The sequence below is a fragment of the Meleagris gallopavo genome, chromosome 1 (assembly GCF_905368555.1).
Source record: "Meleagris gallopavo chromosome 1, MGAL_WU_HG_1.1, whole genome shotgun sequence".
Lineage (NCBI taxonomy): Eukaryota > Metazoa > Chordata > Aves > Galliformes > Phasianidae > Meleagris > Meleagris gallopavo.
Genome location: NC_139404.1, coordinates 113,531,613 through 113,559,412, shown reverse-complemented (window position 1 = coordinate 113,559,412; position 27,800 = coordinate 113,531,613). Strand labels below are relative to the sequence as shown.

At 39.6% G+C, this 27,800-nt stretch overlaps 1 protein-coding gene across 15 annotated transcripts in view; it reads right to left on the bottom strand.

Annotated features, from left to right (window-relative positions):
- Positions 1 to 27,800, bottom strand: part of DMD (dystrophin) — a 1,154,126-nt gene that overhangs the window by 53,180 nt on the left and 1,073,146 nt on the right. For all 15 annotated transcript variants that reach the window (XM_085210257.1, XM_085210277.1, XM_085210286.1 and 12 more), the window contains 5 exons: positions 23,924 to 23,985; positions 11,450 to 11,524; positions 6,182 to 6,383; positions 2,994 to 3,079; positions 114 to 271 (listed from right to left, as the gene is read on the bottom strand). In XM_085210257.1, the coding sequence (XP_085066383.1) occupies positions 114 to 271; positions 2,994 to 3,079; positions 6,182 to 6,383; positions 11,450 to 11,524; positions 23,924 to 23,985 (583 nt within the window). The remainder of the gene's footprint in view (positions 1 to 113; positions 272 to 2,993; positions 3,080 to 6,181; positions 6,384 to 11,449; positions 11,525 to 23,923; positions 23,986 to 27,800) is intronic.

The window sequence follows — 27,800 nt, the reverse complement described above, 5'->3', positions numbered from 1 at the left end:
GCAAATCCTCAGTATCATAATCCTCCAGATTGTTCTGTCCTCTTCAATATGGGAAGGCTAGCTGGAAAGGAAACATCTAACAGAACATTAATGGAGATCAAAGATGAACTTACAAACTGGAAGCAGCTTCTGACGCTCGGCTCAATGTTGCTGCCCCCAAACGAAGCGACCTCCCCCAGCTGTCGTGGGATCTGGATGGAGTCGTGCAGCAGTAGTCCCAGCCGGCGCTGGTCACAGAAGCCAGTAGAGCTCGCCACCTGCTTGAACAGGTCTGGAGAAACATAAAGGACACCGAGGCTGAAACACCATGGGGACACACAAGATAGGGATGAAATGTGCAGCATTTCAAAGGGATAAATGGCCTTGATGGACACAGACACAAATGTATCCGTAGTTTGGCTGCTTTGCTTCTCACAAATGCTGCTTCTGTTAAATAAGTGTTGATTTTTAGTAGCAATATTCGCTTGTACCAGTGAAAAAAGGCCATTCTATCACTGCGCCTGTGCCATTGCTGACAACAGCAGCTGTGATTCTGTAACAGAGCCAACTAAACATCAGGATCTTTGATTCCAAACAGTGTAAAAGTTCTAGAAATAATCAGCTCTTAGCAATAAGTACAACTCAGAATCCAATTATCTTTTAGATGAGTTGATCTGAAATACAAGAACTCCTAACTTTAGTATAACATAATCTTTTAATGCAGGTATATTTCTAAAATGAAAGAAAAACATCACAGTATGACAGAACCTGGCATGCACTGGGAACATTAGTATCATACTGAGTTTTCATTTTTGAAGTGAAATGCCACTTTAAGTCATGTGCTATTACTGCGTCATGCTAGAAAATGACCTTTACAGGATAGAATTATCCTTTCATAAACCAAATTTAATTTAGTGGGAATTAGTTATAGTATGTATATTATGAGGATATTTTAGAGTTTGTAATAAGAAAAATCAGGTTAGCATTAGCTGAAATATTTATTTGGTCGTATCTCAGATGACAATACATGACTTGAATAAGTTCTGCTTATTTTTCAAAGAAAGAAAGAGAGAAAGAAAGAACAATGGGAAGGAAAGAGCAAGCAAGGAAGGAATCACTAGAAAAAAATAAATCCTTTTTCTATAGCCTTAACATATCACCTGACAAGAGAGATAGATAAGTCACAAAGGTGATTCAGCACTGTTCAAGATAACTTTCTCAGAGTAGCAATGGGAGGCATTTTCTTCCAAAAGAATAAAGGAATGGATGGAGAAAAGATTACTTTTTAATTACACATTTCACTTTTGCCAAGACTAGTTCTATGACACACAATTTGGGGAAAAATTCTTCCCCATAACCTCTGCAAGTCAAAAGAATTCTGCTCTTTGAGAAACAACACTGCTCTACTACACAAATGCTGGAATCATAGAATCATAGATTGGCCTGGGTCGAAAAGGACCACAGCGATCACCTAGTTTCAATCCCCCTGCTATACGCAGGGTCACCAACCACCAGACCAGGCTGCCCAGAGCCACATCCAGCCTGGCCTTGAATGCCTCCAGGGATGGGGCATCCACAACCTCCTCGAGCAAATCTTTTCAAAAATCTTTCCTTGGAAAATTTTTAAGAGGTGCAACTCATCATGTAAATGCAGCTATGTTAACAGCAACTACATTATGACTTTGGCAGGGATGGTGAAGCCAGTCCACAATCTGGCAGAGATGATTCCTTCCTCTCCCACAAACTATTCAGCTTTGAATTATCCTCATCAATAACACTGTGTTCTGCAACATCAAGAGGGTTATGCATTACCATCTCTACACACTAAGGAGACTACAATACACGAATAAAAGTTTTTCTTTATAACTGATAATTCACAATGGGACATCATTGAAAAAAATATCTGTATTATTCCTCTTTAAAGACCCTTTGAATACTTTTCCACAAAACCTCCACAAAACATCTGAAGATCTAAACTGTGACATTCACAGTGATTGCCCTATAATCCGATCCAATTACACATACACATATATGATTTGTACAACAGACTGTTTTAGGACTGTTTATTTTTACTTCAGCTTTTTTCAGCACTGATTAGCAGAATAATAAACTAATAACCACTGATGAAGAACTGCTGTGGCACTGGAACAAAATCTGAAGGAGAAGGCTTTTTCAAAGCTTGCACGAGTGTTATGTAATTTAACCAGTAAGTAACTCTTGAAAAATGTCCTTATCAGTAGATTTTTTCTGGATCCCTGCCTCACTAATAAACTGATTCATTAGTAAGTTGAACCAAAAATGTCAAGTTGAACTTTCTTGAGAATTATACAATTTGACCCATTATAATATGCAAAATTCCAGCATGGCTTTAATATTTATTTAAAAGTAACAACTATGTTTAAATGTAATATATGTAGTATGATTCAGATCACACTGTGGAAAATAGTTTTAAAAGATAACACATTTCAAAATGCTGTAATGCAAGCTGTCCTGTGGATCAATACTGCTTTTCTATCGCTTTTTTCATCTCACTGTTTACATATTTTTTTTCTCTACTGTGGCATGTCAAAAGCATCTACCACCCTTTTACGCAAAAGCATTAAGTTTCAGCATTTGCATTTTTCCATCCAAGTTGTGTGGATGTGCATTTCTGTGTATGAAGGTGTGCTAAACCAGTGGTCTCCAAAGGGAAATGTATGCAACCCAATGGGTGTGCAAATCCTTTCAGGCACAGTAAGAAAAATGTTTTGTGCTGTTAATAAATTAAATAAAACCTGTGTGCATTTCATCTTTATCTCATTTTCTTTTTTAATTTCTGTTTTTCTGCTTTGTAATGCACATAATATAGTAGTACACTTGTACATATAATTTATAAATAAATATGCTCAGTGCATGCTCAGTGATCAAGAAAGTTTGAAACCACTGTGCTGAACTACCTAAAACTGCAGTGAACAAGCAGGATAAATGGAAAACAGAATATAAACTAAAAAATATAAGGAATTATGTTGACTTACATCTATACTTATCTTCCAGGTGTGCTTTACAAAGAGATACAACACCAGTTTTGAAAGATAAGACACGGATCCTTCCTGTTCGACCCCTAAAAGGAAAGAAATATTGGCTGATTATATAATCCATTCATGTGAGAACTTGTTGGCTTTTACAAAGTTTAACACAGCACTGCAGTCTTATTAAATGAAGTCACAAAAAAACCCAACTTTCCATGGCATACATTGGCCTGCTAGCACATATGTTGGAAACTGAACGTAAAATATAGAAGTGAAGTTCCATGGGCAAAGCTAAAACAAACTGAGCACTTTTACCAGTACAATCAGAAACAGTCTCATGCAGAAATAATAATAGATATTGACAGAGGCACTAAGTAAGTTGCTAATTAATCTTGCCTAAAAACAAGGAGAATGGAGGGAGGTTGTACACTTTAGTCAGTAACGTAACAGTGGTTTATGAGCTCCTTCTCCCATCACCCAAACCTGAGCAGGCTGAAAGCCCTGGTCACCTCAGTTCTTGCAGTGTCTCGACTTGGCCTTCCCCCATAATCACTTTCACACCAGTTTGTGATGTGTCTGTGCTACTGCTTTTGCTTTTTGATGGGCGTATAATAAGAATATCACCCTCTATGCTGCAAGCAATGCAGAGACAAACCTTCAGCCCTTTTCTCATAGATCCAATTCAGCTCAATTTACTCGCCATTGCTGGCTTCAGCTAAGACTTACCTCACGTAACATTACAAATACATAACACCTATTGCAAATGAGACATACACAACACAGTAAGCTAACACCTAGACTTGACTTTTGGAAGCACAGACTTGTCAACAATTTTGAAGTGTCACCAATAGGAACACCACTGAAAATACATTAAGTAATGGACAGGCATGTCATACCCATGCACTAGGCTGCACTATTAGCCAGGATGCATGCCTTCTTTTAATCCTATTAATGCACTGCAAGAGTCAACAGTGCTCATTTACCTATGCCTGTTCCCTGCAACACCTATAAAAGGTGCAGTCAGAAAATGGTGAACAAAGCAGAATTCAGAATGTGCAGCCTTTTTTTTTTTTAAGTATCTCGTGCTTTTCACCGTGAATAAGCATTTGCTGCTTACCTATGCTTTCCCCACTCTGCTCCTTTTACTCCTCTCCCTCAAAGCTTTTCCAAATTAATTATCATCTGTGCCCTGAGAAATTCCCGCTGATGAACACCAGGCTCATGCAAATTATACAGGAGAAGAATGTAGAATTATTATTTCCCTGCAAGGCATATTAAATTGGAACCTGCACGAACCGTGAGTTGTTCAGTTCACTCTACTCCCCCCCCCAAGTCAAACCAGTAATTTAGTATGCTACTGCAAATGAGCATGAGTGACTGATCAATTAAAACAAATCTGAATACGTGCTGGATTTGCAGAGCTGTGTCCATAATTAGATCAGTCATTGGCACTGAATTTGATTAGTATCTTTACAAATGACAGTTTTCAATTATAAGAAGAGTAAAAATTCTGTATATCGAATTAAATGTCTCCAGTGCTACTATGCACTTCAGTTGATCTCTTCCTATTAAGTTTACAATGAAAGCTAAACACAAGTAACCCCAAGGTCATCTCTCTACCAGCATAATTCAAACTTGAATTTCAGCAAAACAGCTAGGAGCTTTCCTCACACATAAAACAACTGTGTTTCATCGAGTCCTGCAATATACAATTCCCTAGCATACCTAGGGAATTGCCTGGAGGCAGCCAATTATAATTTCTAATGCTGTACTTTCAGCAGAGTGCTTCATAACGAAAGCTAGCCTGGACACAGCAAATCTAAACTGGATGGTCCAGCTTAGGAGCAGCCTGGGAAATGACTTTCATTTCTCTCTCTGCCACCAGAGTGGCTGATCTGGATTAACATCCCTACTGTGTCTTTTTTGTTTTTCACCAGTTGGCTATCTCTGTATACATGTAATTTGTATTAGATGATAACTCAAATGAACTGGAGTTCAGTGAAACCCAAAGCAGATTAAAGAAATAAAGCTTAGCAGATAAATGAACATAGCCCCACTCCCTACCACTGGTACACTGCACAAAAATATAATGTAATCTGCGTAATCCACTTCACAGAATTCTGCAGTTGCTGCAGATGATGATATAAGCAACTGTCTTGTCAGAGATGATTTTGCAGGAAAAGATTGTGTACTTCTTTTGTGTGCAGGTGATCACTGAAGTTTCAGGGCTGTGATAAAGGACAGATGGAAGAATAATGTTACGGAACTTTACTACAGTTCAAAATGGCAATGGAATACAATAATTTTTTCATGTGCTTCCATTTCTACACATGAATTTTATTCTGCCAAAGTAATGGGCATGTCCGGCTGAAGGCAGCTGATAAGAACCTTAAAAAAAAAACACAAAAACACAAATAAAGACTTCCACTGACATCTTGTTTCACTAAATTCACTAAATACAAAAAGAATGGCTTATTCCAAAATTAGCTTGCAGAACATGTGTTGGTATTTATCTGTGCATTCTGAACAACATCACTAATCCATTGAATAGAACATCTTTAATTTGATTAAGGTAAATATTTATTGCTCTATTTACATAGGCTCTATTTACACTTAAAAGTAGACTTTTTAAAATTAAATTTTACATGAAGCATTTCTCGTATCTCCTGACTGCTAAGGGTTGTAAATGCATAAGATTACAGATGAAGCTCTTCCAGCTTTGACTAAGGATTATAGATTGAAAGCTACAGAAAACTGACAGCTCTGAAAATGTTTAGCATCCAGAAGTACAGACACATGCAAGAGTCTATACGATGTTGATCATACTGTTGCTTCTTGATACTTCTCTTGAATTGCTTTATCTAAAGAAATTTTAAAAAGCCATGCAAAGCTATGACCAACAGAGGAGATATAGTCCTAGAATTGCTCTGAACACAGCAGTCTGTTCTGTTTTCCAGCTCTCATTGTTTAGATGAATAAATCTAATATTGCAGGCCTAATCAAGGGCTATATCGATTGAGCTAAATGCAGCTATTAAGCCATTATGCTTCCTAAACTTTCACTTCAACTGCTATTTCTCTAGCTTCAAGCCATTCATATTTTATAATGTGGCAGCCAGCTCATGCCCTTTCCCCTTTCCCTCGTGATGCTGGGAAAGCTTTTCAGAGCAATCTGTTTACAGCACCCATACGTACGTGTCATAGACATTCAGCAGCCAGTTGAGGCACATATCCACGCAGAGAGGAACATTGACCAGGTTATTGTGCTCCTGTTCCAGTCGATCATAAATAGTGGTCAAGCAGTTAATGATCTGCAGAATATCCATCGGCTGGTCATTTTGCTTGAGGTTGTGCTGGTCCAAGGCATCACATGCAGCAGACAGATTCAGGAGATCCACTGTTAAAATAAAGAAACACAATGAAGACTGCAGAGAGATAGTAGTTGTACTATCAGTATCCAAAATGTAAATACAGGTACAACAGTTTGCTTGGCTTACATTCTGGTCAGAGAACATTTTATATTCTGTGGAAGTCAGGTGTAAGACTGGTTCCAAGACTCCCACAGGTGCACTGTTTATTCAGCTGTGGTCTTAGACAGCAGTGTTTATAAAATGTTTTTTTTTTTTTAGCTGTGAAGTACCCATTACACTAGTAGATTGTATGGGAATATTATATAAACCCCTGTGTAAGTAAAAATTCTGTGTTTCATGTTTTATATTCCTACAGATAAGGCACTATTCGACAACTGCGTTCACTGGATGTGCTCGATATACAGTGCTCAGCTTTTGTGAAATGCACCACTCAAGAAGTCAAGAAATCTTCAATGAACCAAATTTCACCAGGACCATGCAAATAAATCACAATGGAAGGGGGGTCAACTTCCCTGCTACTTTTTCTCTAGCAAGAATATGGGAAAAAAGATTCCAAAATTTATTAATAGAATTTTTAAATCTTTAATTCTGATGAGTGTTTAAATTTGTAAATACCTTTATGACATAATGCAGTAAGGCAAATTTAATATCTATCAGTCAATGCAAAACAGTTTTTCTGCTACTGACATTTAAAATCTTCATTTCTATTTCAGTTTAAGTCAGTTGTATTTTGAAATTTGGATGTCCACAGCAAAATAGAACGTCAGCTCTTAAAAATGTTCTTAATTTCTGAATAATAACATCAACAATTTCATACTTCGGAGGACACCAAATCAGAGAGTTATGAGATGCTGGAAACAAAAGGAATCAGAAAAATGTGACTATCTGGGGCAGCAGATCTTCCTGCTGTGACATGAAAACCCTCTGTAAATCCTTGCATAGAACTTCTAGGGGCTGAGCAAGGGGAGATGAAAACCCAGATGCTTCTAGCCCTACACATACCACGAGCAGTCACAAAGTGCAGCACAATTCAGTGCACCTCATAAAAACCATCCTGAAAATTTGTTACAGAATTGGGAAATAAACTGACCCAATTGCAAGACCTGTTTTTCTCTCACTGCAATAAAACTGTGTTTTATTGAGTCTTGGTAGGCAAAATGCAGAACCTCTTACAGGAATCCTTTTTTAGAACTTTATGCAGCTTAAGGGCACGTGTGCCAAATTCACACTTGAGAATATTAGAACAATACCAAAGATTAAACTGGCCCCTTGAAAAATACCTCAGCTGCACGCAGGGCTGCTTGGTAACGTTGCATTGATAGTATGCTGTGATTCTGGAACTGCCAAAAGAATTCTGGGAGCAGAAATTTCACTGAAAATCAGTAGGAACATCTACTGCTAAATCCTGAAAGTGCTTCTGAAAATTTCATCCTGGTGCCTGAGATACACAGTGCTAGAGTGAATATGGAAAGCCCACAATGCTACCCCTAATACTGTACCAAGAGATTTAACTTAGAATATGTTGTTTTATGCACAGGACATTATGACATTTTTTGGTTTTTCATATTAGCATAAGGATAGTTTCTAAAAAAAAAATATTTGGAATATTATATTTAACCTACTAGCATACAAAATATAGCTGTTCTGAGGTCAGTGTTATACCCTGCAAAAGCATATTTATCAGATCCATTGCAAAGAGTCATAGCTAGATACCTTTCCTCTAGCAATTTATTAGCTGAACTGAAAATAGAGCAATGCTTTCACAGTACCTTTAATGCAGAGCTTTAGGCTGAACTCTCAGTTCCTTTGAGACTGTGAATCAATGGTAATTAAATGAACCCCTCAGGCATCTGGGTGGCAGCTTAATTATACATCAGCTACTGCTAAACATGGGTCATTCCATTTTGTGAAAGCTTTTCCTGCTAATAAGCAGAAACTTCTGAAAAGCCCTTTGCCCTGCCTCTTCCTCAGCCGCCTATCCTATCATGAATTTAATAATGCATGTCCATCTTAACATAAGCGAGAAATGTTTGCTACCAAGCTCCGCTTTAGGGGACTTCTTTTCAGGAGGAGGGTGGCTCTGGACTTCAGCAAGGTAAATTCCTCCTGTCTCTTCCTCACCACGTTTAAAGGAACGTGTTGGAGGCCTCTTCAGAATCAGTAATTGGTGTATTTATTTTCTGGGAGCAAGCACCAAGTAAACACTGATTGGAGGCTAGCCCAAACACATGTCGAAGAGTTGCATATTCACGGACATCCAGTGATTTACAAATCTTTGATCACTTCATGTTTTGTAAATTTAATGGGTTGTCACTCTTCTTTTCTATTTAAAATTCTGAAACTGACTCCAAAATTTGAGTGAACTGTACCTTCTAGCTTATTTTGAATTCCAAGTAATGTATATAAATATTCCTTTGGCCTTAAAGGCAAGAGTAAGTATGTCTACAGTTAGGTCAGCTTGTGGCTAGAATACAGAAAAAGGATAAAATATGACCTCAAATGACCAACCAGCTGAAGGCCAAAAGAGACAATTTAACAGGCAGGACAAGGTGTGCTAAGGAGGTTGACAAAACTCAACATATGGCTGGTGATAAAAAAGCATTAATGATGCTCTCAGAATTCAAGATCATTTCTTAGTAACCTGATGCTGTTGGCTGATACATTAAAAATATATATTTAATGTAGCCTGTATAAAATTAAAAGAAAAAAAAAACAACTAACAGAAGACCTTGAGTATTTTCTTTCATTGCATCTCCAAGAAACTTTTGTGGACACATCACATTTTATTGACTTTACAATGTTCAGATGTGGTTTGCACTTAAAGATCAGACCTTTAAAAGCAGCAAAGCAAGAAAGTCAATGTGCTTTGATGTGATTATCAAAGGAAACCGTACATTAAAAAAAAACCCCAACAAACAGTTAACAGTGCAATAGTTAACTTGGCGTGCCCACAATAACTTTGAAGGCTGGAATGATAGAATCTCACTCTCCTAAAGTTACATTCTCCTAAAGTAACACAATACACAAGCATTTATTTGTTAAGGATTACCTTTTCCTATTATTATCCTTAACATCCTAGTGTCTTAAAATTCATAGGGCCGATTTACAAACTGAAGTTATTTTTGAACACAAATCTAAATACAGTTCATGTTTAAAAATGTTTGTAATCTTGTAACTTAGAAATATAGGCTGCTTTTTCACTCCTACGGATTTTTCTTGTACTCACACCTTCAGTGTTTGAAAACACTCCTCAGAAGGTAACACTGCTGTGCCTTTTATGCAGTTTGCAGAAAAGAATATATGTACATAGATAGTTTTCAAACTCCTGCAATTTTAAGGCTGAAATAAAAAGTGGGAGCTCAAAGTAGCAACTACTGCAGGTAGAAATCAGGAATTTGGGGCTATGTGTAGGAGTCCTAAACCTAACACTGTGCTCTATTTCTTCTGGTGCCAAATTGCAGAAAAAGAATTTTGTAATTAGTTTTTTTTTTAATCAAATCAAAAGGAGTTCACAAGTGACACTGCAAACACAGAATACACAAACACGAGAATAGTGTCTCCAAGCAAAAATATTTGCAAGAACAAAGACTGTTAACCAAATTCCTTAAATACTTCTCCTTAGTTACAAGAGTGAAGAATGTGCTAAAGTATTCAGCGTAAGCGCCGCTGCTTGTTTTCGATAACATCCACTCTCAGAAAACCTATCTAAGTGTAACCTGGAAAGACAAACTGATTTCAGTGCATAATTACAGTTCTTCTCTGTAAAGCCCAAGATGAGTGGAGAACTGTACAGGGGTAGAATAAAACTAATTACAGATAAAACAGGATGCAAAGTTTTGCACTTTCAACCTGCCTGCTACGCTTGTGCACTGCCAGCTACAGAAACTCATAATTCAAGAATTTTCTTCATTACTTCAGTGCTGCACTCATTATGAATACTTTTCACTGTATATTATTCCTGTTTCTTTATGCCAGCTCTCCACAACTGTCATTAAAATATGTTTGGAATTCTGATTGTCTGCTATCAAAATTCAATCTTTGTCACTGCGTCCATGCTGAAATCTTTAATTACTTTACAAGAATTTTCACTGCTTAATTTTGTGGTTTAAAAAAAAAAAAAACTTTTTTTTTTTTTTTAAATAGATCTAGAGATTGTTCATTAGTGGAATTCACCCATCCTTAAAAGTCTAAAAGTATACATGCTCAATAACCTCGAGGTTTGACTCAGTTCCAGAAAACATGTGAGCACAAATCCAAACTTGAGATAAATCAGCAGTTGAGACATTTGCAACTGTGTCAGAAATTTAACCCTGTAATTAAATGCCAAACGTAGTCAACGTTAAAATATTTTAGTAACCCTCCAAACTGTACTTCCTAGCAAACTCTTTGCTTTTGTAACTGATTGGTCTATCAAGAAAACTATGAGCAAATTATTTAGCCATTGGATTACAAGAAGCTGAAGCAGAAACATTAACTGAAGTGACAGGCAGTAAATGATATACCAGTTGCAAGAACTACAATGTCAGATCATGCATGCGCGTCATTACGGCAGGACTGACTAGAGACTTCTGAACACAGCCAAAAGCTGGGTCGAAATGAAGCTAAATGCTTATGGTGATGATCTCACCGAAAGGCAGCAATCCCCCAGGGTTCAGGATTCAACCTAACAAACTATTAACAGTTCCAGCTCTGGCACAGTTTTTCCTTCTGTTCTTATTACAGAACAATTCTGCTTGTAAGTTGAGCTGCATGTGGCTGACATGGGATGTGCCTTTGGCAATGAGCAAAGAGAAAATATATTAAGATATGAAGAGTGAAAAGGCTTAAGAGTGAAAAGATGAGGAATATGTAGGGAATGTTCATTTTGTTCCTGATCTATTGTTTTGTTTCGTAAGTGTCTTGTACTTTTGGCTTGCTAGGAAGGTGCAAAGTAATGGCATCAGGAGATGCCTCAGGTGAGAAGTTTCCATACACTGGGGAGCGCCTGGGGGGAGTGGAGAAAGTGTTTTTCTACTTCTGGAAGATGTGAATAAAGTCATGGCTTGGTACTGAAGTTTTCCTGGCAGCTGGTGCCACACAGGCAGGTACTTACAGCAGAGAGCTTTCTGCAGCCTGCGGAGCTTCATGGCAGTTCTGTATGCTGAGAACCTGACATTGTTCAGGTCCGCTGTTGGGGAAAAATATCAGAAAAAGAGATTAGCTTTGTATCTTAGAAATAACCAGACTCATAATGACGTTGTTCACCTGAACTCAAACATTACAATCAGTGGTTCAAAGAACAGGGCAAAAAATGCTATGTTAGAAACCATATTTCACTGAACAAATGCACTCAAACCTTGGCAATCAATGTTTCAAAAGAAAATTAGCAAGTCCTAGAGGCTTACTTCCATTCTTTCAAAGGTGCTGAACTTAAGAGTATGAAAGGACACAAGCAGCAATTGCAGCAGGGTTGTCTGAAAATACCACAGCCTTTCCAGGGTAGGTACTTCAAGAGATAAGGCTCCAGATCTCCTGCCTCTTTCCCTGCCTGAGACACACATACAGATTGTTTGCAGGCAGCCAGAAGCAAAGAGCCCTGCACGGAAAAATGTAGGCAACTCTCAGCTATGGCTGAGACTCGAAAAAAACAATGCAACGTTTGTGCTTCCCAACCTAAACAGACACCAGCATGTCCTGAGAGGAACACAGCTCCCAGCAGGGAGCCAGCAAGGTAAACTTCTATGACCCCCCATAGAAACTGCAGAGATCAGGTCGAAGAACACAAGTGACCTAGGTCCAGTTTCACTGCAACCTCCTCACGTGGCTCACAAAACCAGATCATCAGCAAGAGCCCTTGTTTCAGAAGGAGCTTTGTGCCCACGGGTTCTCAGGACACTGCAGAGAGAAGGCGGCCATGTACTCAAACAGCAATATGCTAAGCAGATAAATCTCCTGGCACAGGGCAGGCTTGGTCAAGGCTATGTGAACATTGCTCAATACTTGCCCCCAGCAAGATGCAGCAACTGCTCAGCAGCCTAAGTAGTAAATGCTAGACAAGACTGAAAAGAAAGGAGGGATTTCAAACAAAATGTGTCTTGGACCTAATCCGACCCGGAAACTGGATCTGGATTTGCATCTCTCTCTTCCATCTGCCTGTGGAACCAGACTGAAGATGATGTGTGTACTATGATCTAGTCCCTGGCTTCTGCTGAAAGCAGCTTTGGGTAAACCCATTTAAAAAAAGAACGAAATAAATTTACTAAGAGTGAGGTCAGATCTAGCACAGCTGCATTCCTGCCAGTGCCACAGCCAGCTCAGTTACAAGTAAGCCTGGCACACCAGAACCACGCTGCAGGTAGGCCACTGCTTGCACAATTCAGAAGCCAGCCCAAGGTGTAGAAGCAAGTACCCCACTCCTGCAAAGGGCTTTTGTTCAGGAGAACAGATCAACAGATACTTAAACCAAATACAGCTGCAAGCTGGTAACTTCACCCAGTCAAGAGGCACCCCCAGCTTTAGCTGCCTCCTGGGCACAGCCACCCAGCCCATGAGCACTCCAGGCTGCTCCCAGTGCAACCACTGTGACACTTAACAGCCCATGCAGGCCGACATGGGCCCTGTGTGCTGACAGGTTTCAGCATCCAGCAACGCTGCTGAATGGGTTTAGTTTACAACTGCTGACGAAATCTGTGGGCCTACGGAGTTAATGATTAGGCAGCATTTTGAAAATGTAAACTCCTCTATAAATACAAAAAGCACACAAAAAGCAATGACACTGGCTCAGAACAGAGGTCCATTTGGCCTAATCACTAAGATATCTCCAAGCCTTGCAGGCTCTTTGAGAGAGAATATTACAAAAAGCAGGGCAAATACGAGAATGGCACTGAAGTGCTGTAAAGGTGTTTGCAGTTGGGTAGTTTGGGTATAACTATCCCAGCATCATTTACAATGCTGTGCAGGTATAGGCAGCAGAGGGAATATAGTCTCAATTACACAAATTTTAATTAAGCTATTCCAAATGAGTAATTTGAGGTCTGACAATTCAGTAATTTTTAATACCTTAATAAAGGCTGGGAAGTGCTTCTAAAACATGTCTTACAGCAGAAGGGGAACTTTCAGCTTTGTGCAGCATTTCTTTTTCTTTGCACACTTCCATACACCTTTTTAATGGGCAGTTCTCCTGGGCACTGTTCCTGCCAGCTCACCCTCTCACAATTACCCTGACAGGTCCAGAAGCCTTAATGTGTGGAATAAAGCGTGCAATTAAAATAAAGTAACTTAATTTGTCTTTAAGGGAAATTAATAAAGCAGTCCCTTGCAAACACACTGTGCCTTCAGTTACATTTTGTACTCTTGTTGCAAGGCTACACTTGCACTCTGGGAAAGAAATAAAAAATCCCAAATTGCAGCAATTTTATTTGTTAAAAGTAAGACTAGTCAAAATTAATTGGATTGGAAGCTCATATATATTAGATTATGGCAAAATGAATAAATCTTCCCTAAATTTTAATTGTGTATTCTGAAAAAACCTTCTGTGCTTATTATTTACATTTTTTGAAGTATTAGCAAATATATACACATCCTGCAGACCTTAATCAAGGCAGCGGGTACTATCCATGAGGACATTTAATCTTCAAAATGCTGTAGTTCACATCTATTTTTTCTTACATTTAACACATTCTGAATTTCTTATCAACCATAATGACACTTCTGCCAAGAAGCATCTGTTGTAAATGACCAAGAAACAATATCTAGAGCTATTTTCATAGGCCTTATGGCAGAGTCTAGGAAAGCAGTAGCAATGTTATCACTTAGTTTTAAATGCTGAGGCCATGTAGCTGCAGGGTGCCTCTGCTCACACCTTCCCTTACCGGCATTAATCCATGCCCAGTTTTTGTTGTTATGTCAACTGTCCACCTTCTGTCCTTGTTAGCCACAACCACCTGGATGACTCTCTGATTATGTGTGGACAGCCTTTTACGATATCACTGCCACACCATATCACATCTTTGCCTTGGATTTTAGCACTTTCGTTTAAAATTTGGGAGTCCTTTAAATGCCTTCTCTGACCTCACTCTCAACCCTGTTATGTTTGTACCTTTCATCTGCCTCTTATTCCATTTCAACTACACATATTATACTCTAACTATGTTAAATTTAACAAAAAAAAAAAAAAAAAAGGCCAATAATTAGTGGTTTTATGGCTCCTGAAAGACAAGTGTAACAGCATTTTATAACTCTAAGACAAGAATTTGAATTCTGACTTTGTCTGCAAATGAAGGAAGACTGATCATTGGAGAGGGCAATACAGTGAATGGTCACAGAATCACATCATGGCTGGGGTTGGAAGGGATCCTTGCTTCAGCACGGCCATCCAAAGCAGGCTGCCCAGCAACACATTCAGGTGGTTTCTGCAGATCTCCAAGGAAGACATTGCACAACATCTCTGGGCAACCCGTGCCAGTGCTCCATCACCTGTAAAGCGCAGAAATACTTCCTGATCTTCAGATGGAGTCTCTTGTCTTGGCAGTGGACACCACCAAAGACAGCTTTTTTTTATCTTTATTGCTCTGTCCCTTCAGGTATTTACTCACATTCTTAATATCACTCCTGAGGCTCCTGCAGGTTGGACGGTCCCAGCTCATTAAGCCTCTCTTCACAGGAGAGGTGCTCCAGTCCCTTCATCATCTTGGTGATCAATCAAGGCAGAGGTGGCTAGTCCTCATAGTGAGGGGGCCAGCACCTAACAATGAACCTCAAGAAGTTCAATAAGGCTAAGTCCAGTGTCCTGTTCCCAAGTCAGGGCAACCCCAAGTGCAAACAGACTGGTTGGAGAACAAACTAACAGCTGCCCTGAGGAGAAGGACTTGGGAATACTAGTTCATGATGAGGTTTGTGAAGCACTGGAACAGGTTGCAAAGAAGCAGCTGTGGATGCCCATCCCTGAAGTGCTGAAGGCCAGGTTGGACACAGTTTTGGGCAGGCTGATCTAGTGGAAGGTGTCCCTGTCCAGAGCAGGAGATTGGAATTAGATGGTTTTTAAGACCCTTTCCAACCTAAGTCAATATGTCACTCCGTGATTCTTTGCTTAAGGAACTCCATATGCACCTTGCTCTGAACTCCTTTATTTTGATACCTTTTTACTCTGTCTCCTGATCTTTATAATTAGCTTCTTTTTACACTGTATTTCTATGAAACTGCTGGTGGTGCTTTTTCTCTACCCAAGCTACTGCTGGGAAGAATGCACTGCTTCACAGAACAGAGAGGGGAAGCCCAGCTCTCCTCTAATCGGGATCAATATGCTTTTCTTGCTGGTGTATGACTCCAGTTAAATGAAATGTACAACATCAGACTGCCAAGCAATGCGGCTTGGTAGCTGTGCTTGCTATCGTTAGTCGTAACGTCACCATTAACAGCAATGAAGGAAACCCAGAGTAAGGCAGCATAAGGCACTGCTTGGCTGCCAGCCAGATATAACTGCTGGGAACGTGTGGAGAGGGAGGAATGAGGCACAAGCAGCAGCAATCTTCCAAGGTTTTGTAAAAACATTAGCAGCTCATCCTTTCCCATGTTTTTTTCCTTCTTGGGTCCCGAGGGAAAAAAAATTGGATGCTTTCCACTCCCAAACAGATTAGCAAAAAGTTAGGAGCCACTAAGTGTTGAATCCAACAAGTTTTTGCCACCTCTGAGCAGGTAGAAAAGCTAATTATACCAAGTACGCTTTTTTCCAGCCTTTCCTCCAACACCTAGGAAATGTGCACAGTCTCATATTCCAAACGAGGTGATCAGAGGTCTAAAAAGCCCTAGGAGTACACGAGACCTTTGCAGGTTTTTTTTACAATACTGCAACTCCAGTCCTAGTCCTCACTGCTTGAAAGGTAACTTTCACACATCAAAAAAACGTAGATGCTCAAGAACATAATGTGCTTTTGCATTCCGAAATAATCACATAGTGGAAAAGGTCACCTGCCCCCTGGAAACAAACAGACCAAGGAAAAGGTCGCACTGCAGTATTTGGTGACACTAGTACTTACACCCAGGAGGGATGAGGAAGAGTGGCTCTCCACCACTCAGCCATGAACGAACTCTCTCTTCAAAGGAGTATATAAATGCTTATGGGGGAGAAGACAGAGGATTATGCTACAGAAGACCTGTAAGACAAGGCAGATGCTGAGGCCTTAGCAACAATGAACAATTCTCATCTACACAGTAGTAAGCTCGTCCCAAGATCTTCCTCAGCTCCTAACACACCCCTCTCACTTCTTTGAAAGGGTTCCAAGTGTTTAAGTACAAATGACCCTTGAAATTAGGAAATCTTCTTTTGCTGCTTTCTTCTTCTCATTACAGACAGGTTAAGCTCCCCCACTTATTCCGCAGCATCTAATGCGGAAGGGAGAAAGGTATCTAGAAAACTGATTTCCTCCATCAGGCACTATGAAGTGCCTTGAGTTATTCCACAGGAACTCGTGTTCCTTACACAAGTAGCTTTAAGGAAAAAGACTTCAAATTGTTGATAGGAAGAATTAAAATCAGAGCAATTGTTGAAAAACAATCAGACAATTAATCCAATTAATCTTATCCAATTAACCTCTTCTGCATAATTCCGCAAGTTGAGAGAAATCTCAAAATGTAAAGGCTATGCTTTTCCTCAAAAGAGCTAAAACAGCATCATCAACACATTTTTCAAGGCTGTATTTCTACAGAATTGAGAAACAGCATAATTACGTACAGCAGAACCTTTTGACAGTGGCTAATCAGGTAAAAATCACTCAGTTGAGAAGTGGTCCATGATTTACATCGTAAATTTGAACCACCTGCCGGAGCATCCCACTTGCTACTGACACAGTATCAACAAATAAGAAGTTGCAGAATCTTGATTTTAATTCGCCCATACTAAATTCCAGATTCTACACTGAGATATGAATATAGTATTAACGGTAAAAACAAATCCTTATCAGTAAAAACAAATCTTTATGTTCTTGATCCTTTTATCACATGACGTAAGACAGCAAGCATTTAAAAGTAATAAAAAAAATTGAAGAGCAATGAGTTTTTTTAAAAAGACCACATTTAATAAGTGATGTGGTGTCCAATTTGGAGGGGTATTTGCTTTGATTATTATACATCTTAAGTAATGTGTTTTAAGTGAATTGCTTTCCACAGGTATTCTTAAAAAGCCATTAGTGCTGAATGACTGGGATGTTCCATTTGACCATGTATTGCCCTCTAATTCAGCTAATCTGACTCAATGTTTAAAAAATCTGGGAGAGGCCAGACTACCTCCTGGTCTCACACACACGGCATCTCTCAAGTCCTTTCTACCTGGACACCACCTTCTTTTTAGTTTACAAAGATCACTTTTCTATATTACTGTGAACATTATTACAATCACTTTCTATTGGATTTTTAATTGAACAGCACAGTCATTTCTCTTGATTTATGGACAGCGAGTTTTTCACTTCCTGGATGTCACCAAACTGAAAAGAATAGTTACATGCTTCAGGCGATAACTACCATCTCAAGAGTTAAAATTGTTAAGTTCAAAATTAACTTCACCAAAATAAATTAGATCTCATCAAGTCATATACTCATTTGGCCATGCTCATCAAATCCTAATCTTAATTTGGCAAGATTTACAGGGTTTTTGTTTTGATTTCACATTTGCAAGGAAAAAAAATGTGGACCTACATCAATACACTTCAAAATCTGAAAGTAGTATTTCATCATAGCTTGTGACATATTCCAATAGATGTTTATAAATAAAATGCTAGCGCTGAATAAGCTATTTTGGGAATTAATTACACGTCATTGTCGTCTCTGACAATGCATACCTAGCAAACTTAAAAAGAGTTTATAGTACAATCCTTAATGAATTATAATCCCACTACCAGCCACTAAACCTACACATTTTTCATCAGACTGTATGTAATAGCACCCTGACTTCCCAGGAAGTTTCATCTTAACCAGTTCAATCTAGCTGTGATTGCCTGACCAACTGATTAGAGTGCTGATTATCTTCCTGCTGCCCAAAACCCCTATGTAAATCTTATAGTGATGATGCTTACAATGACATATATCACCTCTGTAGGAATTGTGATTTAAAGATGTAGGCACGACAAATGGATAAAGGAAAGAAATTAATCAAAGAAACATTGCTTAATATCATTTGAGTTCTAGCCATTGACTCGCTATAACAATAATTAATGCTATCACTTACACTGCTTTGAGGATAAATAACAGTAGCAGTGCTGTTACATATACAGACACAAACAGCTTAACCACCGTCCATGAAGTCATAGGGCAGGATGTGTTATAAAAACCCCACAAAGTAGAACATTCAACAGTTTGTCTGCAAATTAATTAATAAGTGGAAGGCATTCAGGGCACTGAAGTGGTACTGACTGCATCTACACCAAGAAGTGGATGAACATCACAGCATGTATCAGCCTCCCAGTTACGTGATCAGATGACAGGGCCTAGGGAAATTTATTTTTATTTTGTGATGGTTTTTCTTCACCAAAATTGTAAGAAAGGATATGATGTTCACCTGGGTTATATCCCATTAGGGAGTTGGAATGTAGTCAGTTTGCAGTCAGGTCAGCAATTCTTCCTCTATACTAGCTGAGCTCTAGTCTTAATAAAATAGGGAAATAAATAAACAGCAAACAACCAACTTCAAAATTATTAAGGAATGTTATTCATTTGCAAGCCAAGAAAGTAATACTCCTGAGCAAAACATTCCCATATGGCTAACTGTTCCACAATAGAACGTTAGTTTGCTCACTCTCTTTCATTTCCTCCTTCACTGCTAATATACCTATGGCTTAATTGTCAAGAGACACGAGGTCCTTGAAACACAATGATCCCTACCACTGGTAGCTCATCAGCAAATTATGGCTTCTCCGCCATAGCTACGTGTACTGACTGCATGTTTGCAAAGAATGCAGCCACATACTTTACAAAGATGACATACTCTAGGTCCGACAACTACCCAACGGTTAGAGCCCAAGTAATCCTCTTTTCCCAGGAAAAAAAAAAAATAATAGTATGTAGATTCTGATTATCAGTGGTATCAGTGGATAAACAACATTTTAAAGAAGACTGTATGTACCATCTCTTTGGATTTTGGTAAAATCACGTAATTGATTTGTGACATGTATGTCTCCTTAGTATACAAACATGCAAATCAATTAGTTGAATATGAATAAAATCTCAGAGAAAAGCAACACATAGTGTAATAGCTCTGTGGTAAATAAGTAGAGGATTTTTTTTAATGGCAAAGAACAGTTTAACCTCTTCAGGCAGCTCTTCAGCAGGACAAGTCAAAATGCACAATCTGAAAAGGGCAGTAATGTTTATCCTCCTTGGTCACTGATTGCTAGTAGCTCACCCTGCTTTATGGAGTAGCCAGTCATAAGATCAACACAGCAGCTTCTGCTGAAATTCAGCCGGAGGTTCAGAGTACCTCCCAGCATTCTCTCATCCTGTGCTAAGCAAATGAGACACTTCTTCCAAATACACCATGGAGAACCGCCTCCTTCACACTCCAAATTAAATGGAAAGCTGTCACTAGCTGCAGTGCACTGGAGTCTGCAAGGGTGTGGGTGGATTTTTTTCCACCCTCTTGTCTTACCTTGGGGAATTAGGAGAGAGAAACAGATGCATCCTGACTGCAATTACTGTTTGCAGAGACACTGAGGAAACTCATCCTGTCATCCCATAGGAAGGCTGGAGGAAGGGGACACTAACAGTATGGTATAGCAGACCAAGCTCTCCTGGGCCACTGCTACAGAGGTTAGAGTCATTTTCAGCTTAAAGGCAAAAAGTTATCATCCACAGCTAAGCTGTCTGCAATTAAATCATCACTCTCAGAAGATAAACTAAAAAAAGAATAAAAAAAGCAATCACAGTCTACTTTGATTTCAGTTCTTCTCGTCTCAAAGGTCCTTGAATTCTCCGGAACAACAAAATAATGCAAATTCTCATTTCAGGGATGCCCTGGAGCCATCACAAAGGACGAGAAAATTTGTAAGGGGGCTGTAAAAGAACAGTAGAAAGAAGACTTGCTGCGGGGGAACTGCTCTTGGAAAGAAAGGCAACTGGAGCAGTCCTGGGTACTTTGAAGACTTCCAGAATGAAGTTAGAAAAAGAGAGTGGTTCATAACAGCATTGCACAAACTGGGGGGAACTATCAGGAGCTGAACCTCAGAGACTCACACATCACTGATTTTTACTACCTCTCCTATTTCAGCATTTGTTTTTTCACCATGTTCTTCATTTACATAACTAGTCAATCTGTATCAACATCTGGTAGATAAATTAAACGATACAGCTAAGGTCATCACTGCAATTACCTGTCGCCAATTCCATTTGACCATTAAACAACAGTTATGTCATTTAATGTTGACGGTTCGTTATGTAACTGTAAGTAAGCATAACTTTAAATGAAGAGTGAAATTGCCAAACTTGAGTCAGCAATAGATGCTTCATTAAAACTGACAAAATTGCTACGTTGTTGAAATAATAAAGAGAAGCAGTCCAGAGAAAGCATTTCAGCTTCTTAAAAGGAAAAGCTTATGTTGAAAGAACAAACAGTTACAAATTTCTGAAATGCACGCTAATTTTCAAATGAAGTATTTTACAGTTATTAAGAGTATCTTTGTTTCAGCAAATGAGCATGAAGAGAATCTGAGAAACCTTCCTTTGTGGGCAGATTATTTTGTAATTTCTTCCAGCAGACTCTTGCTCATGCAGTCCGTACTGGAGACAGGATACAGGACTGCTGGACTGACAACCCGATCAGGTACAGCAATTTACTTTCATTTAACAAACACCCAAGCCCCTAAAAACAAAGATGAGGAAAATAAGTTTGAAGCTTGGAATTCATCCATTTCAGCAAAACGTGCTGTGGCAATTTCTAGGTGTGTGAGGTGGATATGTGAAGAATAAAACTAACATTACTTCTCCTTTTACAAAAAGTCTTGTCTTGCTCCTAGTTGCGTCTTCCTCATTTGCTTACAAAAAAAATTAAGCTTTCAGTAATTTGGAAGAATTTAAATTAGACAAAGATTCCCTACCAAATTACAACACACTGGAATCAATTAAAGTGTAGTGAATTTACAGAAAGCCAGCACATCTGTCAGAAACTGGGATGTACAGAAAGCTCCATCTCATCGCTCAATTGCTCCCTACAGGCTAAGTGTAAGGGCTGGAAAATGGAAATAAACATTCTTGACAGCATTGATGTCGTCGGTCTCACTTTTTGCATTTACCTGGATTGTACAATTCATGTTTTCTACCAGATTTTTAAAATGCACACATACTAAGCTCCTTACTAGCTTCTTCACATGAATAAGAAGCAAAATTTGGATCCTACAGTGGGGAAAAATAATAGGATCTAATGAGTATGCAATACAAAATCGACTTTAATAATATCTTTTCAGATAAAGTATTACTGAACAGTCTGAAAAGACTTGAAACATCCCATTATTACCGTTTTGACCTGAGGCAAAGAAAAGCACTGAAAACACATCAAGGCTTCCATTCAAGACTAAACGGGTTATGCTTGTATCATGCAATTTATATGAGAGTTAGGCAATGATGAATATACCCAATTCAAAAATAAAATAAAATGGTAGGTTATTCAGTCGCACTTTTTCCAAAGCTTTATCCTATGTGGCAGTGCACAAAGAATCAGTTTGTTTAACCTGTTTTGTACACATGTACAGACACCTAAGTGTAGTAATAAGAACACCTATTACACATACAATGCTAAAATCAGTGTTGCTTCCATGTTAATGAGCATTTGGTCCCAGCTCAAAACAAGAAGTATGATTAGCCACAAAGAACTATTGCCCTAATGGACATTTCTTTCTCTTCAAAACAGAAGAAAAAAAAAAGAGAGAAAATCTGCCTAAACACGTCCCTTCTTTGTGCAATAAGCAATGAGAATGTCTTCAAATCTTGACATCCAGGTGATACTTACCGTGAAAAAATCTCAGTTAAACTAAATGCAACCTGACTTCAACAGTCACACATCATTTGAACTGTTGACCTGAACCCACCAGGAGACTTTTTCCCCTCGCAAAGAGCTACCTCTTGACTTCTTGATTATTTCAGACTACTGTAATTGAAATACCAGAAAGAAATCTCAGAAGAAAAGCAGTTTCAACAGGACTTCAGGTCTGACCTGCAACAGTATCAGAGATATCATGTTATCTCTGGATCAAAGTGAGCTAGAGTTGGAGTGTGGTTCAATTAACAGGCAACTGTTTGAGGATCTACCTGTATTAAAGAGATGTCAGCATGCACAACTGCTATTTGTCCTGAATCCTTTAAACCCCTCACTTTCAGAGCAGAATGATAAAAGAGGCAAACCGGGCAATATGTTATAATTAAATAGCAAGTCAACACTTGTCTGCTTTTGCATTTTGTTAGGCTGAACTTACACGTCTTCTATTCCTTTCTGATATACAGATCTGTCTTTCAGTTAATTTTTAAACAAATTGCTGCGATAGTGTTAATACTACAAGGAAAAAACATTCACACTTTCATTCTACTTCATCATATAGTGTTTCTAAAATAGCTTAGGTATACTTTTACATCAGGGCACTACAGAGATATCTGAGTTAGCTTGAAATATACCAGTTCATCTACTGAAAACAGTCTAATTATGCCAGCACAGACTTAAGCAGAAGATAATTTAAGCTATTTTTCACCACAGTAAATAAGCCTGCACTGAGTGCTAGACTTGACTGCCTTAGTACTAAAGCTGGCCTGTTGAAAAGCCGGTTTATGTACTTGCACTATACAGACATAACCTCCTCCTTGAATGCAGCATATTGACTGATATTTCTTTTAGAGAAATAGCTTAATTTTTATTATATCCTCTATTACTTATTAACAGGACCATTAAAAGCAAATAGTTAGCTATTAAATGGTCTACCAAGCAGCCTATACTAGAGCATACATTGACCTATTGTATCTCATAGATGTGCTTCTGTTACTAAAATCCAATGCTGCTAAAAAATTTTAAAAACAAACGGAAAAACCCAACACAAAAGCCCACCAGGGAGGCACATCTGAAGTCATAATAAGTGTGCAATTTCAGTATTCAAAATGACATCATGACAGCTGCCATGCGTTCTGAGCATTGAGTGCTTTAAAAATAAAGCAGTGGCAATGCAGTTTGTCAAATTGCTTCCACTGGCTTTCTACCACCCAAAAGTCAACATTAATAGCAGCTTGGTTTGATTTTTCATCTGCCTTTTGTAAAACAGTGAAAAGATTCACGATTTCTTTTTTCTTTTTTCTTTTTCCATTTCTATTGCAGTCTTTAAGTAAGTTTGCAACAATGCAGCAAAATTACTTAGTAAATACAGTGCACATTCCGACCACACTGATATATTAATTTTTCCACTTTGAAATAAATCATTATGCCTTACACAGTTGTTTGCAGAAAATTTAATCTCAATAAAATCACAGCTTCTTGCTTTAAATTGATTTTGGTTCACTACTTCTTGAAATCTTTGTCTTAACAATTCCTCTGATTGGGAAAAAACAGCAACAACTGGTAGAAGTGTCTTACCTAAAGACTGGTAGAGCTCAGTCATTTTGGGATGATCCCAGCAGGTTGTCTGCGTCTCATGGCTACAATAAAAAACATAAAAGTTAATAAAATGGAATTTCTCTTTCTGTTCCCTTGCACAGTGTGCATCCCAGTGCTGTGCCAGAACACTGCCAGCAGCCTGAGCTCTTGCAGGAGGGAATTAACCAGCAGCAGGCATGTCTTCTTTCAACCAGATGTCCATTTGGACTGCTGTATTGAAGCATGGGCTCAGGAAGCAAAATTAAAAGTTCTGCTAATATTACAAATACAGTGAGCATTCAGATAATGTAGTGTTTTGGGCTGTCTCCCTTATCCTAGGGCCTCTGTGAATTTTCAAGAGGCAGAGCTATATGGAAGCCAGGAAAAACCCAAATGGGGTTACGAAACCCTGCACGATGACTAGAATGTAAATGGGACCATCTCTGCATGGAAGCTCACAGCCTTCAGCTTTGCTGCCAGAAGACAGTGTGAGAGAGCCAACTACATGAAGTGTTAGTGAGTGCAGTAGCAGCTCACGTCTCCCAAGGCTACACATTTTAAGATTTTTTTTAATGACAGCGTAGCTAATGTGATCTCGTTTCCATTAACATGAGAAACTTGAAAGAAAATTCTCCTTATCTGTTCTATAGCCAGGGAAGTCTTGGTCACACAGAATTCAGCTCTGCTGAAAGACAACCCATGACTACACTTGATGAAAATTCTGAAATGTACAATTGCTAGCAACCACATTTGCAGTTCCTATACTTAAAGAACAGACATCCTGGGTCCAACGCACATACAGTGTTGGGAAGGAAAGGCTCAGAAGAGTGAGGTCTGATCCGCAGTGCTTTAGTGTTCTGGAAGCATGCACCTTTCAGCTCCAAATTGCGACCCAGCAAGCAAACTGAGTGCTCCTGTACAGCAAACAGTGCATGTAAAATTAATGTAACAGAGAGCAGGGGGGCAAGTGGTGATCCCAAGTGCACCTCCATAGGCACAGCTTAGGGGTGCAGCTCTCCATGCAACACTTCAGCACTACCACTGCTGCAGGGAAAGAGAATAGTGAAGTCTTTTCTTAGCAAGATTTCATTTTGGTCTTAGAAGACAGGCTATTTACTTGAAACATGTGAATACTTCACTGGCCCAGCAACGTCTGTGCACTCACTAGCTAAATGTATATAATAACTCCACGTTTTGCTCTAAAATTACAAGGAAGAATGAAAGGAGTAACCATAAGCAAAAATGCAGGAATGGCATCTGAACTGAGCACACGATGCTAAAGAAGCCTCAACTCATCAGCCTCAGTACCCCCCTCCTGCAGTGGCTGAAGGTAGTGAGAAAGGGGAGAGGACGTCAGAGCTGCAGCAGCCGTCCCGGTCTTTGCTCTGGGAAAATATGAATGTTGCAAAGCGAGGTTGCTGCAATCACCTTCGATCATCTGAGCTTACAGTTTGATGACCACAGACACAGAGTTGCCAACAAGATAACACTGCACCTAAGTTCCCAAATTTTCTAAGATGTCTGGCACAAGGAAGTTCTGCACTACCAGCAGCTTACTGCGCATTCTGCTAAAATGCGTTTTTTAAGAAAAAGTTTCATTTACGCACTGAACCCCCCCCCCAAATTTGGTTACCGTTTGCCCCCTCCAATGTACAATAGCAGCCCAACGGAAAAGAACAAGAGAACATATTCACTGCCAAATTACTCTGTTGACAGAGAGACCTCATGATTCAGGTAAGCGGGCAGCAGCAGCAGACCAACACTCAGGCCCGCAGAGCTGTGCCTGCTGTTTGCTAGTTCTCAGTGTTCGTTCCAGACCAGCGGTTCCCTGGCAGCAGCCTGGTGGGCCCAGCCGGGGAGCGCTGCAGGACTGAGTTCAGAGCTGCACACAGGCGCTCCTCTCAGTGGGGGCTGGCATAGGGCAACAACCCAGGGACTTTGGGTTTGTTGGGTTTATCTCAAATGCCATGCGCAGTGCTTCTGAGGTATCCCGACAGCAAGTGTATCCTTGGCTTCTGTGCCAAAGCATGTAGCAAAGAGGAGAGTAAGAACTGAGGTATGCAGTCGCAAAAAACCTCTGAAACTAATTGCCTAATTTTCCCTGTGAATTTAGTTTGTCAGCTCCAGATTGTTTTGTGGATGAACTAGGCCATTTGGGGATCCACAGCTTTTGGCCTGGGAGCTTTCAAAGGCACTGATTCCCCATTACAGTATTTTAAAGCCACTCTGAGCATGTGGCAATGATGTACCTATACAGCACCCGGAATCTTATTGCCTATGTTGAATAGAAGAACAAGAGAGTCATTTAAGATTCAGAAAATGTTATGGTTAATCACTCATCACCACCACGAGGACAAGTATTTTTTTTGTACTTTCATTTTTTTTTTTTTATGGTAAAGCTTAATCAGATATCAGTGAAATTAATGTGCACGGTGTAAGCTTATGTCACTTATTAACCATCCAGAAAATACATAACCAATCTTCCTAAGACACTGTAAATAAAATTTCCGTTGCCAAAGAAATGTTGGACTGTTTTCATACATTTTTACTGCCAGATACCTCAAATGACTACACAGAATGCTCTTACATCACGACTGCCTAAAATAATTCGCCTAGGGATGCCCATTTTACAATGAGCAATTTCACTCACTTCACCCACACATCCCAAGGGCTGAGCTGGTGGGATGGGTGCCTTTCTCCAGTGTTCCCACCCTTCGTCCTGGTGCTCTTCCCAGAAAAGAACTGAGGCCTGGAGCTGGAGCAGGTGAAGAGGCAGGGCAATGCTCCAGACACACAGGAGACAAAAGGGCTGCAGCTACTTCGTTCACACAAGAAGCAGTAGGAAGGTGAGATTGCAGCTCACCTGCTCTCTGCGAGCCTCTCCACTGCTTCCAAAGGCTATCTGACCATGAGCTGGGGGCCGGGCAGGGGGAGGCTCTGTCTGCCTGAAGGGAAGCACCAGCTCAGCAGTTCCCACAGTCTCCACCAAGCCTGGGAACGCTGTAGCATCCTTAATAGAGCCGCAGCACAAGGTCTGCCAGAGTTTCAAACTCCGGTGAGCAGGGCCCTTTGCAGCCTGCGAGTCAGGGGGATGCAGAGGGACAGGGGAAGCACGAGTCCTCTGACCAGCAGCAGCTGGAGCCTGGTGAGATGTGCCCAACTAAGGGCTCATGGGGCTTGTTTTCCTCTTCCTCACCTGACTTGCAAAGTTGCAAAGGTGAAAAGGAAATTAAAAGTGGGCCTGAAAATGAGAGGAGCAGTGCTGGATAATGGTGACACCTAGGTGCTGGTGTGACTAGCACACTAAATACACCAGTAAGTCAGGGGGATGAAAGCGCGGTCCTTGCTTAACACATCCTTTGGGAGCAGCAGGGCCACTTCATTAAAAGATAATTACATCATATTAGCAAGGATAATTTTTACGTGGGCAATTCTGTCACACTGTGCCCTTGTAACCTCTCTGTTCTTGCAAAAAGCACAGACATTCATCTCTCGTCACTTTTGGAAGAGCTAACCACACACAGGACTGCAAACCTGAAACTGAGAGATGATAGTCCAAACAGCACACAAACTGAATTACATTCTGTTGCTACAGCTTCATCAGTCTAGACAAAACACGGTTATTTTCTCTTCCCACATTTTACATTACCAGTGAGCAACACCAGCAGCGGGGAGAGTAGACAATGTTGCACAGTCGCTAAAACATCCTCACACAAGTTGTAACCATTCACAGATCTCTTTAACTCATCCTGATTGCACTCATTCTATTTTTTTTGCATATATGTAAGATTCAGGTACTCTCGTTTATTCATTGCAAAGTTCCAGAGTCTAGAACTTTAGACTGAACTGCACAGCCCTTTCTAAACTCCTGCTGTGC